At 37.3% G+C, this 18,836-nt stretch overlaps 1 protein-coding gene, 1 long non-coding RNA gene and 1 pseudogene across 2 annotated transcripts; 1 reads left to right on the forward strand and 2 right to left on the reverse strand.

Moving 5' to 3' along the window:
- The first annotated feature begins 899 nt into the window (after positions 1-899).
- On the forward strand, positions 900-3,910 carry LOC121754741 (non-lysosomal glucosylceramidase-like). The gene is made up of 8 exons (XM_042150052.1): positions 900-1,070; positions 1,337-1,518; positions 1,611-1,678; positions 1,824-1,896; positions 1,981-2,042; positions 2,122-3,049; positions 3,159-3,458; positions 3,628-3,910. The coding sequence occupies exons 1-8, from the start codon at positions 900-902 to the stop codon at positions 3,908-3,910; spliced, it is 2,067 nt and encodes a 688-aa protein (XP_042005986.1).
- Positions 3,911-8,229: 4,319 nt separating this feature from the next.
- On the reverse strand, positions 8,230-13,738 carry LOC121755375. Its single transcript, XR_006040717.1, has 3 exons — positions 13,664-13,738; positions 8,937-9,136; positions 8,230-8,284 (listed from the first exon to the last, which is right to left on the reverse strand). It is a non-coding gene; the product is annotated as an uncharacterized LOC121755375 (long non-coding RNA).
- A 1,850-nt stretch (positions 13,739-15,588) lies between these two features.
- LOC121754742 lies at positions 15,589-16,586 on the reverse strand (annotated as a pseudogene).
- Positions 16,587-18,836: the final 2,250 nt, after the last annotated feature.

Raw genomic sequence — 18,836 nt, forward strand, 5'->3', positions numbered from 1 at the left:
GGCTTTTAAGTGCGGCTAGAATCTTTTACACATTTGGATGAAGTGACGAATTCGTCCATACCATTGGTAAACTTTGGAAGACCACGACTGACCCTGAAAGGGAATAAATGGAAAAAATAGCATGTCGTATCAATGGAAAGTTCCGAGGATATTTAATTCTTATCCGATTGGTACAAAACCTTCTTCGAATTCTTGGAACAGAACAAAAGAAAGTTGGGTCGAATGAATAAATGGATAGGGGCCCTGCGGCTTCAGTTAATTCTTAGAAAGAAAAAGCAACCGGCTTCTGTTCTTAATTTGAACAATTTCCCGATCTAATTAGATGTTAAAAAAAATTAGTGCCCGATACGGGAAGCACTTAAGTGGATTCTATTTTTTTAATGAATCCTAATTATTCCCATTCTCTATTATGGAATGAAGATGTGTGTGTATAAAGAAGCAGTATATTGATAAAGAAAGTTTTTTTCCGAAATCAAAAGAGCGATTGGGTCGAAAAAATAAAAGATTTCTAACCATCTTGTTATCCTATAACATTAACACGTACGGATTAAATGAAATGAATGGAAAAAGAGAGGGTAGAGAATCTGTTGATAAGTTTACTTGTCTCCGAGGTATCTCTTTTTACTAGAATACTTTGTTTTGACTGTATCGCACTATGTATCATTTGATAACCCCCGAATCTTCTACCTTTAATTCAAATGGAAATTCAAATGGAGAAAATCCGAAGATCTTTACAGCTAAAGAGATCTCAACAACACGACTTCCTATATCCACTTATATTTCAGGAGTATATTTATGTGTTTGCTCATAATCGTGCTTTGAATAGATCTATTTTATCGGAAAATCTAGGTTATGACAATAAATCCAGTTTACGGATTGTGAAACGGTTAATTACTCGAATGTATCAACAGAATCATTTTATTATTTCTTCTAATGATTCTAACAAAAATCCATTTTTGGCGCGAAACACTAATTTATATTCTCAAATTATATCAGAGTGCCCGTGTTTTGTGATATCCGGAAACTCACAAGGTATTACAGCAAGGGACATGTGGTGTGAAATCAAAGAGGTAGGATTGCAGAACTTTCACAGTTTTTAAACCATGCATAAACAGTATCAATGGTTTCCTTATATACAGTGGTGTAGTCAATCATGTTTTAGTGACTAATACATCTCTTAAAGTAGTCTTAATTTACTTCGCATGCCATAGGACAAAACCTTGATATAGCTAAGAGACTAGATACATTAGTATTTTTGTTGATTATAAATAATTATGAGCTTCAAAGTTTTCAGTATCATCATTCTTTCCAGACTAACCTGGTCCTGTCTAATTAGCGTGGATCGTTTGACCACCTAAATTCCGAACACGTATCAACACCTTCTGAACCAGGTTCACTTATTGGGGCAGCCGTGACAGCTTCTTTGACTATTCCTGCAGGAACTGTACAAAGTGTTACATTTTCTGTGGCATGGGCTTGCTTAGAAATAAACTTTCAAGCAGGAAGAACCTATCACAGGCATGCAAACAAATGCTCGTTTAATTTGATTATACTCCTATTTATATATGCTGCTTTTCAACTTTGACTGAGTACATCAACTTTGCTATCAGGCGTTATACTGAATTCTATGGCACCCATGGTAACATGGCATCAAGCATTTCTCATGATGCTATTGTTGGTAAACTCTCAGCAACTTCATTTATGATCCTTCAGTCTAAGAAATTTTTTAAGGGCAAAAACGTCAAAAGAATCATATTAATGTGTTTATATATTTATTTTCTAACTTTTTCTCACTTATCTATTGTATCATCAACAAACCATAGAACGTTTTCGTTGGGAGTCAGAAATTGAAGCATGGCAAAGACCTATTCTCGAAGACAAGAGACTTCCTGAATGGTAGGTCTTATTGTTTCATTGATTGATACTCCTACTTGTTAGTACAGTTTGAAAGGTGGCATTTTTTTCAATGGTCTATTGCAGGTACCCGCCCACACTTTTCAATGAACTGTACTATCTTAACTCAGGGGGAACAATTTGGACAGGTGATTGGGTAATGGAGTATGTGTTGTGAGGGTGATAGACTTTAAGTCTTGATATTTTCTCTTTCTTTCTCCTCTTCAGATGGAACTCCACCAATACATAGTATACGTACTGTTGGTGAAAGAAAGTTTTCACTTGACAGATTAGGCTCAAATAGTAGTCGTACAGTCAATACCACTGAGGGAAATGACACAGCAATAGACATCCTTGAAAGAATGACATCAATGCTTCAGGATGTTCATACTTCTGCATCAATGAGTTCTGCTCTCGGAACAAACTTGCTCCAGAAAGGAGAGGAAAATGTGGCCAGTTCCTCTACCTTGAAGGGGATTGAATATCACATGTGTAATACATATGATGTCCACTTTTATGTTTCATTTGCATTAACCATGTTGTTTCCCAAACTTGAACTCAGCATACAAAGAGACTTTGCTGCCGCAGTGATGATGCATGATCCTAGTAGGATGATACTTTTACAGGACGGAACATGTGTCCAGAGAAAAGTTCTTGGTGCTGTTCCTCATGATATTGGAATGAGAGATCCATGGATTGAATTAAACTTTTACAACCTTCACAATACAGATAGGTGGAAAGACTTGAATCCGAAGTTTGTCCTCCAAGTTTACCGAGATGTGGTTGCCACAGGCAATAAAGAGTTTGCTCGAGCAGTGTGGCCATCAGTCTATGTTGCACTGGCTTACATGGAACAGTTTGACAAGGACGGAGATGGCATGATAGAAAATGAAGGGTTTCCAGATCAAACATACGATACATGGTCTGTAACTGGTGTGAGTGCATACTGTGGTGGCCTATGGGTTGCAGCTTTGCAGGCTGCTTCAGCAATTGCACACGTGGTTGGGGACAAGGGTTCTGAAGACTACTATTGGTTTCGGTTTGAGAAAGCAAAGAAGGTGTATGAAAAGTTGTGGAACGGATCTTATTTTATTTATGATAACAGCGGCAGCAGTACAAGCTCATCCATCCAGGCTGATCAATTGGCTGGACAATGGTATGTTAATTTTGTTTAAAGGTTTCCTCATATTTTGTGATTCACCTGTAGAAACAGAATCTGTTGTAATCTTTTTCATTTCCATCACATTTTTTTACACGTTTTATAGGTATGCTCGAGCGTGTGGTCTTTTACCCATTGTTGATGAAATAAAGGCAAAAAAAGCTCTTGAGACAGTATACAACTTCAATGTATTGAAGGTGAAAAATGGGCAGGTAGGGGCAGCAAACGGGATGCTTCCAAATGGAGAAGCTGATATGTGTACATTGCAGTCGAGAGAAATATGGAGTGGGATTACATATGCTGTTGCGGCAGGCATGATCCACGAAAATATGGTAGAAACAGCATTCAAAACTGCAGTGGGTGTCCATGAAGTAGCCTGGGCAGATGAGGGTAAAGGATACGTTGAGTTGTCCTTGACCAAGAAACTAAGATATCTATTTATGTGTGCATTTGTGTGCATGTGCGCTTCTGTAAAACCTTTTTATTTTGAGAACTACATCCGACCTATAAAGTAACTACATTGAACACTATCTATCCTGAGTAAGTATCGATCTAACAGTTTATTCTTTTGATAGATATGCATTCCAGACGCCCGGGGGTTGGGACTTTGAAGGGCGGTACAGATCTCTTGGTTACATGCGACCTCTAACGATCTGGGCGATGCAATGGGCACTAACACGACAGAATAAGTTGCCATTGCCGGAACTGAAGGAAGAGATCACCGAAGAAGCTGTGGTGAAGAAGCAACATGATGGATTCACCAGAGTGGCTCGTCTGCTCAAGCAGTCCGAGGAACCCGATTCCAGGAGCCTTTTCCAGGTCGTCTTTGATTACACTTGCAAAAGGATGTTGGCCTGAAAAATGCAACTCCTCAAAGCTCTTTTATCACTTCAATATACAGTATAAACCATTATTCTTTTCGATAATTTTCACTATACAATTATAAAGTGAGTAATTTACAGATACAGAGCCATGAAAGTTTTAATCAGTTCGTAGGGAAAATCTGAATACAGTAACGAGAAAAGCTTTGTGTTTGTATTATTCCTAAGCTGTTTTTGTATGTGCCAAAGCTATATAAGAAACTCAGCTCCAAGCACCAAAAATAAGCTCGCAAATTAAGGCGCAGTAATTATGCTTTTAAATATGATACTATTAATTATATTGATTAAAGTGATTAAACATTAAATAAAGTGTAATTAGCATTGGTAACTGTCCATGATACTACCACACAAATTTGTTTGGGTTGTTCCTTCGGGTATTCACAATAATGATACCAAAAATCAGCTACTATAACTTATTTTTCCTTGACCGGCAACATTTTTTTAATTTTATAACTAGAATGATTTTTAACTCGTTAATCTAGTCAACAATATTTGAAAAATATTCATATATAATCAAATGACTCACGAGTTCAATTATTTTTTCTTTGTGCAATTTAATTGTAGTGAAATTAAAACATAAGCATTTCTAAAAACAGTAAAGAAATATTCTTATATATATATATATATAGGGGTGTGTTAAGGTCCTTTGCAGCTTTTCAGTCCAATGTTCTTTTTAATCACAGTCCTTGGATCCTTGAATTGGATGGTTGTGATGATCTGCATTATTTGATGAAAAATTTGCATTATTAGTCGGTGTGCATTATTCAACTGAAAATCTGCATTATTACACTATAATGGAGCATTATTAGTCGGTGTGCATTATTCAACTGAAAATCTCCATTATTAAATGACACGTGGCATCAATCTAACCGTCGAATGACAAAATCATGGGGCTGAGATTAAAAAGAACAATAGAACAAAAGATACAAAAGGAAATGAATACATCCATATATATATATATATATATATATATATATGGTCTTCATCTACCAAAATCAGTCCTTAAGTATAGAAATACAGACTATATCTATACCGTCGGATCTGGAGATTAATGGCTAAGATTTGGAGTGACTCCTCGTTTTTTATGGGTCATAATAAGATCGATCTGTGTCATGTGCGGGGTAATTTAAGAATCGAAAATATTAGGAACCGTCGTTCCGTTTTTTAGGCGCTGATTAATTAGGATTTGGGAGTAATTACTGCACACGCTTAAGTTGGTGCTTGGATTCCCACGCCATTCAATTTCACTCTCATTAAACAAAAACTCTCTAATTTCCCTCAAATCTTCTTCTTCTTCTACCGCCAAATCAACAAAAAATCCTCCAACAAAAAATCGTCGCGGCTCAAAATCGACGTCTCGTCCACAAATTCGTCGTCTTCTCTACAAAAACGTCGCCTCTTCCAGAAAATCGTTTCCTTTACAAAAACCCTATTCATACTCCAGAAAATCGACGAAGAAGGGGAACCAAATACCTAATTCAACAATGGTCAACACTCGAGCAACTGGATCTGCTAGTCATGACAGAAAATGTTAGTAAGTTTTTGTTACCATTGACTTAAATTTGACAATATCAGGCCAAACTTTAACTTCAATTCGTTGTTCGACACGTAGTGTATCAGAGAACGAACGCGAAGAAGAAGATACCGCGGATCCCAAAAGCACCGAAAGGTAAGTTGATTTCACATTCTGGGATTTGGATGCATGTAGTTTTGTTTCGATTTTGGAACTTTGGTATTTAATTGTGGTTTTTTGTTTCATAAGCAAAAGGCCAAACTTCCACAAAACCCTCAACTGAAGTGATTCTTGCTAGCCATGACATAAATCAAGGTTAAAGTTATATATTTGAGCACTGTTGTGTATGAGAATTATGTAATTTGTAATGGTGCAGTGACAATGTGGAACCCAAGGCCAGCTTAATTTGCACGATGTGTAACCATATATTTCCATGGCCCAAATATTCGTTTAGTATGACCCAAAAGCATAGCTGATGGTTTTTGGTTATTGTTAGTGTATTCTCCGGTCGTATGACCTAGGGCCTGCTTATTATGGCCCAAGTTAACCATATGTTTCATGACTCGAATATTCGTTTAGTATGACCCAAAAGTCGTTGTTGATATTTTTCGTTATTGTTAGTGTATGCTTTGGTCGTATGACTCAGTTCCAGCCTGTTATGACCCGATTTAACCATATGTTTCCATCACTCAAATATTCGATTAGTATGACCCAAAAACATATTTTATGTTTGTGATTATTGTTAGTGTATTCTTCGGTCGTACTAATATTTGGAACCCATGACCAGCTTTTCTGATATATTTCATATAATTGCTCTTTTAGTTTGATGTTTGATACCATTATCCAAAGTATTCGGTTCGACAAACATAGTGAATTGCAGGGTGGTCTCGCAAGAAGAATCGGTGTGAAACAAGGAAACAGAACTAACATAAATGAATTACAAAATTGTGTTGTTACACCACAGGCTGGAGTAAACAAGGTAATTCTTGTGTAATAATTCTTTACGTTTATTGATTAATGCTATAAATAGGGTTCTATAATGGTATTATCGTACGGTATGTAGAAATTATTATTGCAGATCTATGACATACGTAAACATATCTAACACATTGCATGTTTTACAGATGACGTTCTTTTGTAAGTATTTAGCAATGATTGGTTGTCACAATCAATGCAAATCAGTGATCAACGTACATATTCAGAGGTTAAAGATGAGTTGGAGAATGACAAACAATGTTGATGACAACGAGGTTTATTTGCTTAGACACCTTGAAGTCTACATGAGTGAAAGAGAGGGTCAATGGAATTGTGGACTATCGACTAAAAACAAAGGTGTGCTTCAGTATTTAATAGCTAAATACAACCGTGTGTTGATGGTGGTATGAAATAATCATAACGCGTTACTGAATAAAGAGGCGGCATCTAAACATTAAGCAAATGAGAACAAGAAAAAAAGATCAACGTAGAAAATATGATAGCTAACTATGGATCTCGCCAAATGGTTATGTCGTAACTTAAATTAGAGAAAGATTTTGTTCATTTCTTTAAAGATAGTATTTCTCTTGTTTTTGAATCATGTTTATATGGCGACTGGATGTCATTGGTACTATATACTGTTTCATCTATAAGATGAGAAAAAATTCCATTACAATGACCTTTGAATGCTTTCCTCTTGTTTCTTGTAGACGATAGCCCATGCGATGAACATTACTCGATACACTGGAAACAAGAGGAAAGAGGAAAGCATTCAAAGGTCATTGTAATGGAATTTTTTCTCATCTTATAGATGAAACAGTATATAGTACCAATGACATCCAGCCGCCATATAAACATGATTCAAAAACAAGAGAAATACTATCTTTAAAGAAATGAACAAAATCTTTCTCTAATTTAAGTTACGACATAACCATTTGGCGAGATCCATAGTTAGCTATCATATTTTCTACGTTGATCTTTTTTTTCTTGTTCTCCTTTGCATAATGTTTAGATGCCGCCTCTTTATTCAGTAACGCGCTATGATTATTTCATGACACCATCAACACACGGTTGTATTTAGCTCTTAAATACTGAAGCACACCTTTGTTTTTAGTCGATAGTCCACAATTCCATTGACCCTCTCTTTCACTCATGTAGACTTCAAGGTGTCTAAGCAAATAAACCCCGTTGTCATCAACATTGTTTGTCATTCTCCAACTTATCTTCAACCTCTGAATAGGTACGTTGATCGCTGATTTGCATTGATTGTGACAACCAATCATTGCTATATACTTACAAAAGAACGTCCTCTGTAAAACATGCAATGTGTTAGATCTGTTTACGTATGTCATAGATCTGCAATAATAATTTCTACATACCGTACGATAATACCATTATAGAACCTTATTTATAGCATTAATCAATAAACGTAAAGAATTATTACACAAGAATTACCTTGTTTACTCCAGCCTGTGGTGTAACAACACAATTTTGTAATTCATTTATGTTAGTTCTGTTTCCTTGTTTCACACCGATTCTTCTTGCGAGACCACCCTGCAATTAACTATGTTTGTCGAACCGAATACTTTGGATAATGGTATCAAACATCAAACTAAAAGAACAATTATATGAAATATATCAGAAAAGCTGGTCATGGGTTCCAAATATTATTACGACCGAAGAATACACTAACAATAACCACAAACATCTTCGTCGATTTTCTGGAGTAGGAATAGGGTTTTTGTAGAGGAAACGATTTTCTGGAAGAGGCGACGTTTTTGTGGAGGAGACGACGAATTTGTGGACAAGACGTCGATTTTGAGCCGCGACGATTTTTTGTTGGAGGATTTTTTGTTGATTTGGCTGTAGAAGAAGAAGAAGATTTGAGGGAAATTGGAGAGTTTTTGTTTAATGAGAGTGAAATTGAATGGCGTGGGAATCCAAGCACCAACTTAAGCGTGTGCAGTAATTACTCCCAAATCCCAATTAATCAGCGCCTAAAAACGGAACGACGGTTCCTAATATTTTTGATTCCTAAATTACCCCGCACATGACACAGATCGGTCTTATTATGACCCATAAAAAAACGAGGAGTCACTACAAATCTTAGCCGTTAATCTCCAGATCCGACGGTATAGATATAGTCTGTATTTCTATACTTAAGGACTTATTTTGGTATATGAAGACCATATATATAGGGTATTCATCTATCAAAATACGCCCTTAAGTACAAAAATACAGACCAAATCTGGAGCGTAGGATCTGATTATGGGCGGCACGATTTAGTCTTGACAACCATTTTGTTATGTCATAATAAGAATGAATTGAGGCATAAAAGGGTAAAATGGAAAAAAAATATGAACAGACGTTCCGTGTTTTCTTCGCGGAAATCATGGGATAATTACTCCACACGCCATTAACCTGATTGTTCGGTTCCCGCCTATTCAATTCGTCTTTCCCCCCACAGTATATCTAACTCCCCCAAAAAACCCTAATCACCTAAATCACACATTACCTCTGTAAATTCTGAAGCGGCAAAACAATTAGAAACTCAAACCACTCTTTGTTCGATTGAAGATTCGTCAGATAGTTCACCTAAATCGGCCATCCACAATAAGCGCTCCAGCCCAGAAAATCTATCCCGATCCCACCAATCAACGAATAGGAAGATCCAACAATCAACTACGGCAATGGTGAATACTCGGGCATCTGGATCTGCAACGAATGACGGAAAAGGTTAGATGTTTGTAGTACCCATGACCTACACCCCTTTCAAATACTTCAAAACTATAACGGCTTTTTTTGTTCAACCAGTGTATTAGAGGAGAAACACTAAAAACAAGCCACCGAGGATCCCCAAAGCTCAAACCGGTAAATTGCTTTCCCCTTCCAGTTTATTTAATGAGGTACTACGTATGTATCGATTTGGAAGCAGCGCATGTAATTGTGTTATTTTTCATAAACAAAAGCCCATTCTGCATCCAAACCAACAACAGAAGCAAGCGAATGTATGCATGACATAAATCCATATTATTATGCTTTATTTGTTTCATTCTTGTACCGCTGCTCTGTTAAAAAGGCAAAATAAAGAGATACAGAATAGAAATTAATTGCTTGACTACCAGGCATATTTATGTGAATTTTTAATTATGTTAAAAGCAAATGTGATTATGTTTCAGGGGTTGTACCACAAAACAAAACAACACCGCAATCCAACAAAGGGAAGGAGGCTGATGCAAAAACAGCAATTCCTGGTAACGGTCTGTGATCCTCCCAACTGGTACTTAGTTGTGATGTTTGAGATGATATATGTAAATACATTTGGTTATGTTAAACCCCTAGGGCTTACGATGGAACAACTCATTATTAACTCTCTCTGTTATTTAGAAAGATGTGATTGTTTGTAGGAAAAAAGGTGATTTTTGAGATGATATATGTAAATACACGTATAATGACTTCTCACTATTATACTACTCCTGGAGCATGACATTTTTACCTCTAACTAATATTTTGAAAGTATGAATTGTTTGTGGAAAAAAATTGGTGAGATCAGTGGTGGATACTATGAGTTTATAAGAATGTCATTGTATTTAGTGTTTGCAAAATATTTCTGTTAAAAGCAGCACTAATCTGGAATATACTTTCAGATACGAGGGCTACACCAAAAACGTTGCGGTAGTGGATAAATCTACTGGAGACACAACTGTACCTGTTTCTCAATCTGGAAAAGGTGAGTACAATAATAAACTTAAGATGTCTTGCTGTATTGAAATGATTTGAGTAATAATTTTTTGATTTGTTATGATGCTTATGTTCATTTTCAAATTCAAAAAAAGCTTTTTATGTTTGGTATGATTATGGAATACAATTGAAATAATTTGATCATATTTTTGTTAATGTAACACAATGTGTAGCTGTAGGAGGACTGGGACTGTCCTTAAACAAAGCCAATGATATGATTATAAGAAAAAGAGCCCAGGCCAGGAAGCCTAAAAAGAATGAATCTGCAAACTATTGGAAATGTGAATGCAGATACATCCCATGTCGCCGACAATGATGTTGTTAAGAACACACACCTGATAGACGAAAGGTATGCCACTACTATACACCTCTAACCAAATATGCGTAATATAATTTGATTTGGTATTATTGTTACAGGATCAAAGCGCATAAAAGAATCAGTTTTGCAAATAAACGATCCAGAAGCAGACAAACAAGCCGAAATACAGACTGCTGAAGAACCAAGAAAGGGCCCTGCATCAAAGAAGGTTGCTAAAGAGAAGGTGAACAAAGGGAATGAGAAAGTAGGGGAGGGGGTAGAAAAGGGAGATACAGATGAGGAAAAGGTAAGGCACGAAGCGTTGAAGCTGAAAACCAGTCCAAGGAAAATAATCGAGTTGTTTCAATCGCTAAACGAAAAGTAGTTGAATGAAGTGATTGATATGGGTTTTGGTGAGATATAGCATTTTGGAATAGCAGAGGTCCCTGGAAAATTGGCGTATGACCTGGTGATACAGTTGGAAAACCAACGTCTGTCAATATACCCAGAAGATGTGTACGTTACTTTAGGGCTGCCTATCGGTGGAACCTTGATCAACCGCGTAAGCAGACAAAAGAAGAAGCCATTCTTTGATGAGGTGGCTCGACAGGTTGGGAAACATGTCGAGCGTATTCTACCAGAAGACCTGATTAAGGAGGCATTTAAGTATAAAACTGGCGGCGAGTGGTTTCAGAAGGTTTTCCTTCTAATAGTTGACACAGTTCTCATTAATCCTTGTGGTGATGGTAAATGTAGGACACATATAGACCATTTGTTCAGAGATATTTCGGTTGTGAAAGAGTACAACTGGTGTGCATATGTGCTGGAGACACTAGCTGTTGCAGTAAAAAGCAGAAGGTCTACTAAGAATACACCATTCACAGGACCCATATCATTCTTGGTGGTAAGCGCTGTGTCTCCCCTTATTGAAGCATTATGTTAATATGAACAATAGAATAGACATACGTGACTTACATATTAGATTTCATATGTTTAATCATTCTCAATTACTATTAATTTGTTAAACATCTATATCAGGCCTTTTATGTGGATTGGGTTTTCCACCAAAAAATGTTGGTTTCGCACGTTTTCCCAACAGTTTTTGGGTGCATATGTTATTATTACCTTGATTAGTGCATATTTTGACCCTTAAGTGTTCATTTAAATATTTATATTATAATCATATGACGTATTAAAAGCTTACTATGAATTTCCGATATGAACTATATATTATTATACCGTTGATTAGCGTATAGTGGGTATGTATTTAATGGTTAAAGTATGTATATTGTAAGCGTATTACTAATTAAATGCTTGTTATGACCAAACTTATATATATGTTATTATGACTTCGGCTGGCCCATGTTATGACCCAACAGTGATCATTTAAATATTTATATTATACGCGTAAGCCGAATTAAATGCTTCTTATGACCAAACTTATCTATATGGTATTATGACTTCGATAAGCGTATATTATGACCCTGAATTTTGCAAATAAATATTTATATTATAATCGTATGACGTATTAAATGCTTAGTATGACCAAACTTATCTATTATAAGCTATTATAATTAGTTGTATAGTTTGGTATAAAAGCATTTAAAGTATATGCTTAAATATACATCTTTAACTTAATACATACAACTATACGCTAATCAACGGTATAATAACATATAGTTCATATCGGAAATTCATAGTAAGCTTTTAATAGCATATGATTATAATTAAATATTTAAATGAACACTTAAGGGTCAATTTACTAATCAAGGTAATATAACATATGCACCCAAAAACTGTTGGGAAAACGCGCGAAACCAACTTTTTTGGTGAAAAACAATCCACATAAAAGGCCTGATATAGATGTTTAACAGATTAATAGTAATTGAGAATGATGAAACATATGAAATCTAATATGTAAGTCACGTATGTCTATTCTATTGTTCATATTAACATAATGCTTCAATAAGGGGAGATACAACGCTTACCACCAAGAATGATATGGGTCCTGTGAATGGTGTATTCTTAGTAGACCTCCAGCTTTTTACTGCAACAGCTAGTGTCTCCAGCACATATGCACACCAGTTGTACTCTTTCACAACCGAAATATCTCTGAACAAATGGTCTATATGTGTCCTACATTTACCATCACCACAAGGATTAATGAGAACTGTGTCAACTATTAGAAGGAAAACCTTCCGAAACCACTCGCCGCCAGTTTTATACTTTAATGCCTCCTTAATCAGGTCTTCTGGTAGAATACGCTCGACATGTTTCCCAACTCGTCGAGCCACCTCATCAAAGAATGGCTTCTTCTTTTGTCTGCTTACGCGGTTGATCAAGGTTCCACCGATAGGCAGCCCTAAAGTAACGTACACATCTTCTGGGTATATTGACAGACGTTGGTTTTCCAACTGTATCACCAGGTCATACGCCAATTTTCCAGGGACCTCTGCTATTCCAAAATGTTGTATCTCACCAAAACCCATGTCAATCACTTCATTCAACTGCTCTTTGTTTAGCGATTGAAACAACTCGATTATTTTCCTTGGACTGGTTTTCAGCTTCAACGCTTCGTGCCTTACTTTTTCCTCATCTGTATCTCCCTTTTCTACCCCTCCCCTACTTTCTCATTCCCTTTGTTCACCTTCTCTTTAGCAACCTTCTTTGATGCAGGGCCCTTTCTTGGTTCTTCAGCAGTCTGTATTTCGGCTTGTTTGTCTGCTTCTGGATCGTTTATTTGCAAAACTGATTCTTTCATGTGCTTTGATCCTGTAACAATAATACCAAATCAAATTATATTACGCATATTTGGTTATAGGTGTATAGTAGTGGCATACCTTTCGTCTTATCAGGTGTGTTCTTAACAACATCATTGTCTTGGACATGGGATGTATCTGCATTCACATTTCTAATAGTTTGCAGATTCATTCTTTTTAGGCTTTCCTGGGCCGGGGCTCTTTTTCTTATAATCATATCATTGGCTTTGTTTAAGGACAGTCCAGTCCTTCCTACAGCTACACATTGTGTTACATTAACAAAAATATGATCAAATTATTTCAATTGTATTCACTAATCATACCAAACATAAAAAGCTTTTTTTGAATTTGAAATTGAGACATAAGCATCATAACAAATCAAAAAAATATTACTCAAATCATTTCAAATACAACAAGACATCTTAAGTTTATTATTGTACTCACCTTTTCCAGATTGAGAAACAGGTACAGCTGTGTCTCTAGTAGATTTATCCACTACCGCAACGTTTTTGGTTGTAGCCCTCGTATCTGAAAGTATATTCCAGATTAGTGCTGCTTTTACAGAAATATTTTGCAAACACTAAATACAATGACATTCTTATAAACTCATAATATCCACCACTGATCTCACCAATTTTTTTCCACAAACAATTCATACTTTCAAAATATTAGTTAGAGGTAAAAATGTCATGCTCCATGAGTAGTATAATAGTGAGAAGTCATTATACGTGTATTTACATATATCATCTCAAAAATCACCTTTTTTCCTACAAACAATCACATCTTTCTAAATAACAGAGAGAGTTAATAATGAGTTGTTCCATCTTAAGCCCTAGGGGTTTAACATAACCAAATGTATTTACATATATCATCTCAAACATCACAACTAAGTACCAGTTGGGAGGATCACAGACCGTTACCAGGAATTGCTGTTTTTGCATCAGCCTCCTTCCCTTTGTTGGATTGCGGTGTTGTTTTGTTTTGTGGTACAACCCCTGAAACATAATCACATTAGCTTTTAACATAACATTTAAAAATTCACATAAATATGCCTGGTAGTCAAGCAATTAATTTCTGTTCTGTATCTCTTTATTTTGCCTTTTTAACAGAGCAGCGGTACAAGAATGAAACAAATAAAGCATAATAATATGGATTTATGTCATGCATACATTCGCTTGCTTCTGTTGTTGGTTTGGATGCAGAATGAGCTTTTGTTTATGAAAAATAACACAATTACATACGCTGCTTCCAAAATCGATACGGTAGTACCTCATTAAATAAACTAGAAGGGGAAAGCAATTTACCGGTTTGAGCTTTGGGGATCCGTGGTGGCTTGTTTTTAGTGTTTCTCCTCTAATACACTGGTTGAACAAAAAAAGTCGTTATAGTTTTGAAGTATTTGAAAGGGGTGTAGGTCATGGGATAGATTTTCTGGGCTGGAGAGCTTATTGTGGATGGCCGATTTAGGTGAACTATCTGACGAATCTTCGATCGAACAAAGAGTGGTTCGATCTAATTGTTTTGCCGCTTCATAATTTACAGAGGTAATGTGTGATTTAGGTGATTAGGGTTTTTTGGGGGGAGTTAGATATATTGTGGGGGGAGAGACGAATTGAATAGGCGGGAACCGAACAATCAGGTTAATGGCGTGTGTAGTAATGATCCTATGATTTCCGCGAAGAAAAAAACGGAACGTCTGTTCATATTTTTTTTTTTCCATTTTACCCTTTTATGCCTCAATTCATTCTTATTATGACATAACAAAATGGTTGTCAAGACTAAATCGTGGCAGCCCATAATCAGATCCTACGCTCCAGATTTGGTTTGTACGTATTTTTGTACTTAAGGACGTATTTTGATAGAAGAATACCCTATATATATAATATATACATCATCTTACATAACGAAAAGCAAGCAACAATTGTAAGCTCTCACTTTGGGGATGAACATTACAAGAGCTCACCCATGATGTATATAGGTAACATATATATCTTCAAAATTTACAAATTATGAATGATCCAGCCGCATTATATACATGCGTGCGGTTTTACTACACCCTCTAGAAAACATCTTTTTTCACATGGCTTTCTTTGCACATAGTTGAGAGGTTTAACCCAAAGCTACACAAGAACCTAAACAGACCACTGTCTAATTAGTAGTCATAACTTCTCCTTCTTCTATACAAAGGCAAAATCTTGTATTCAATTCATCACTCTCTATTTAGTAATTTCTAGCTTGTCCTCACAGTGATCCACCCATCCTCCGACGATGCCTCAGACTGATCATCTTCCCAATCATTTCTAGGCTTCATCGAGAAGGGAATTACCCTCGCAAATCCGTCATCATGGCCGTCGTCGTCCTCATCATCGTCAGTGGTGTGACAACATCCGAATCATAACCTGCAGCAACGTCCAGGACGCTGGTGGGGACAGCGCGATGTCCCCCATCCTGAGGAAGGGGTGGTCGAGCAGCATCCCGCTCGACCACCTCTTCCTCGGATCCCTGTCCAGGCACTTGGACAGGAAGTCGAGGCCCTCAGGGGAGAAGTTGGCAGGGAAGCGAGGGAGCTCGTGTCCCTGGCGAGATCCTGAGCATGGCCGCCATGGGATTGTCAGAGGGACCGTCCCAGGGCGGCTTGCCAGTGGCCATCTCGATGACGGTGCATCCGAGGACCAGATGTCGGATGCGAAGTCGAGGTTGTGGCCCTGGAGGAGCTCGGGGGCCATCCAGAGAGGAGTGCCCCGATGCCGCGGCAAGGGGGGGTGCGCTGGGCGCAGCCGAAGTCGGTGAGCTTGACGGAGCCGGAGGCGGAGACGAGGACGTTGTTGCACTTGATGTCAGAGTGGACGATGCCGGAGCGGTGGAGGAAGTCGAGGCCGAGGAGGATCTGGCGGGTGTAGAGGCGGATGAGCTTCTCTTGGAGGGCGCCGCCGAATTTGTGCATCATGTCGGAGATGCTGCCGCCGCCCATGTACTCGAAGAAGAGGGTGTGGCCGTCTTTGCCCATGCACTTGACGATGTAGGGGGAGTCGAGGTCGTGGAGGATGTCGGCCTCGTTCTTGAGGGAGGAGATGCCGGCGTCGGTGGTGGCGGATTTGACGACGAAGAGGGAGCCGGTGGTGGTGTCGATGGCGAGGTTCACGGTGCCGAAGGACCCCGACCCGATGACGTGGCCTTTCAGCCACTCGCAGCATTGCCATTTGCCTCGCATGTCTTCGAGATGGCTCAGTTCGCCGCCTTCCATACCTATTATTATTATTATTTGATTATTATGTAAATGATTAATTGATCAATTAATTAGCCAACCGGAAAATTCAATTTCAAATTCAAGAGCGGCATCCACGGGATGGAACACCGCTCTCATCAACACAAAGTTGGATTGAGAGATCATATTATTGTTTTTAGCCATTTTATATGTCTGTGTTATCAGCCTTTGGTGATCCAATAATGTCGGAAGGAATTCGTAGATCAATGGCTTTATTAATAATGCAAACCACTTTTTTTATTTAATTAATATACTTGACAATTAATCGATTTATGTAGGAGTATTTATTTTATAAAAGTTATTAATGAATTATTCTTATATTTACAATCAAATACTAACTCTTTTTATTTCTTAGAAGATCAAAGTATTTCGTCCACCTTCTTCATGCCCCAAAAGGCACGTGCACTGATAGGATAAACCCCCTATCGGGTTGATCGGCGTCCGTAGATCGGCGATCGATAAATGTCTGTCGCGGGCAAGTGCCCGTCGAGCAAGACGGGTTTCTCACTTTGGAGAAGAGAATGAACGATAATATTGATATTCTTGATTGATTTCTCAAATGATTACAATAACTCCTATTTATAATGCTAATAATAACTTAATGAACAAGAAAACAAAGATATGGAATAGATATGCAAATCCTAATTTATCTAATTAATAAGGCTCGTATCAACTCCCCCACGGTTGAAATCCACCTTGTCCTCAAGGTGGGAACTCGGCAACCAAATCTGGTGTTGTGCGCGGAACGTCTTCCGTCGGGCAGCGGCGCAACTTTGGTTCGAGATGGTGGAATGCATAACTAGTTGCTGTGCGCGGGTGGATTCCCGTCGGGCAGCGCCGTAGCTATGGTTCGATCGGTGTGGCTAGTTGCTGTGCGCGGTGGATTTCCGTCGGGCAGCGACATAGCTATGATTCGATCGGTGTTTTGGAGGGTGAGATCGTGATGAAAGCACCAATTTGATAGGATAAACCCCCTATCGGGTTGATCGGCGTCCGTAGATCGGCGATCGATAAATGTCTGTCACAGGCAAGTGCCCGTCGAGCAAGATGGGTTTCTCATTTTGGAGAAGAGAATGAACGATAATATTGATATTCTTGATTGATTTCTCAAATGATTACAATAACTTCTATTTATAATGCTAATAATAACTTAATGAACAAGAAAACAAAGATATGGAATAGATATGCAAATCCTAATTTATCTAATTAATAAGGCTCGTATCATGCACATATTTTAGAAGCTTTGCCAAGGAGTATTTTAGTATAGTTCGTTCTCTTTTTTGAAATAATGATCGGTGAATATAACTTGCTTTTCAGCTATTCTTTTAATGAATATAAATAAATTAGTGGTATAACTTTATTTATTCCATAATAAGAATTCACTTTTATCATTTTGATTTGTCCCGTGAGGAAAGTCTCTTTTTATTTAAACTATAAAATTAAAATAGAGTACACTATAGTATTTTATTATAAAAGTTAATATTCCACTATAATTAGAAATATGATATATATTTATTAATTTTATATTTCTTAAAATATGGGTTGAGTCACTAACCTTTTCTTTTTTTACATTTTTTAAAAGTTGTATCAAATCTATATGAACTCCATTTCAAAATAAATTGTTCATTTTTATTTTGACATATTAGTGAGATATTCCAAAAAAAATCAAGCTTTAAGAGCATCCACAATAGTGGACTAGCCGGTGCCCTAGCCGTCTATTGTGCGGCGAGCAATCGGCTAGCCGAATTTTTTGTTTATATTTTTTTAATTTTTATTTATTCATACTGTATATTTACAAGTCATTGCACTTAATTTTTTTTAATTTTTGATAAAAACTAACAATTGAAATGAATTAATCGTATTTTTCAATTTATTTGCTGGGCTAGGGTATTGGCTAGGCTATTGCTAGACTGTTGCTTGACTATGACCGTGGTTAGGCCGTGGGAAGAGATTGATGATGTGCGAGAATAAGTTTTTGGCTAGCTATTACTAGTCAAGAGCTATTGTGGATGCATTTAAACTGAGATTGAGACGAAAGAAGGTCCTAAGAGAATCCGCAATGGTGCGGATGTCCCGCGCGAACACCCGACGGACTTTCCAAAAACACCTCCTGCCACGTCATAAGGACATCCCACTGTACAGTGACAGACATCCCCAAGGACATCCCGGTAGACATTCATAATAAAAAAATCACAAATTCACCAAATTAAACAATTTACGGAAATAGAATTTCGACACGAATACGGGCGGAGAAAGTGCAATGATAATTTCATTAAATAAAAAAATGAAAAAAGTACAGTTCAACTTAAAAAAATTTTAAACAAATTATATTATAAAATATCAACGTGCGCC

The sequence above is a fragment of the Salvia splendens genome, chromosome 11 (assembly GCF_004379255.2).
Source record: "Salvia splendens isolate huo1 chromosome 11, SspV2, whole genome shotgun sequence".
Lineage (NCBI taxonomy): Eukaryota > Viridiplantae > Streptophyta > Magnoliopsida > Lamiales > Lamiaceae > Salvia > Salvia splendens.

Coding starts and splice junctions, on each gene's coding strand:
- LOC121754741 (XM_042150052.1), top strand. CDS start 900: ATGTATCAACAGAATCATTTTATTATTTCTTCTAATGATTCTAACAAA. Junction 1,071..1,336: donor TGTGGTGTGAAATCAAAGAG/GTAGGATTGCAG, acceptor CTGTCTAATTAG/CGTGGATCGTTTGACCACCT. Junction 3,050..3,158: donor GATCAATTGGCTGGACAATG/GTATGTTAATTT, acceptor CACGTTTTATAG/GTATGCTCGAGCGTGTGGTC.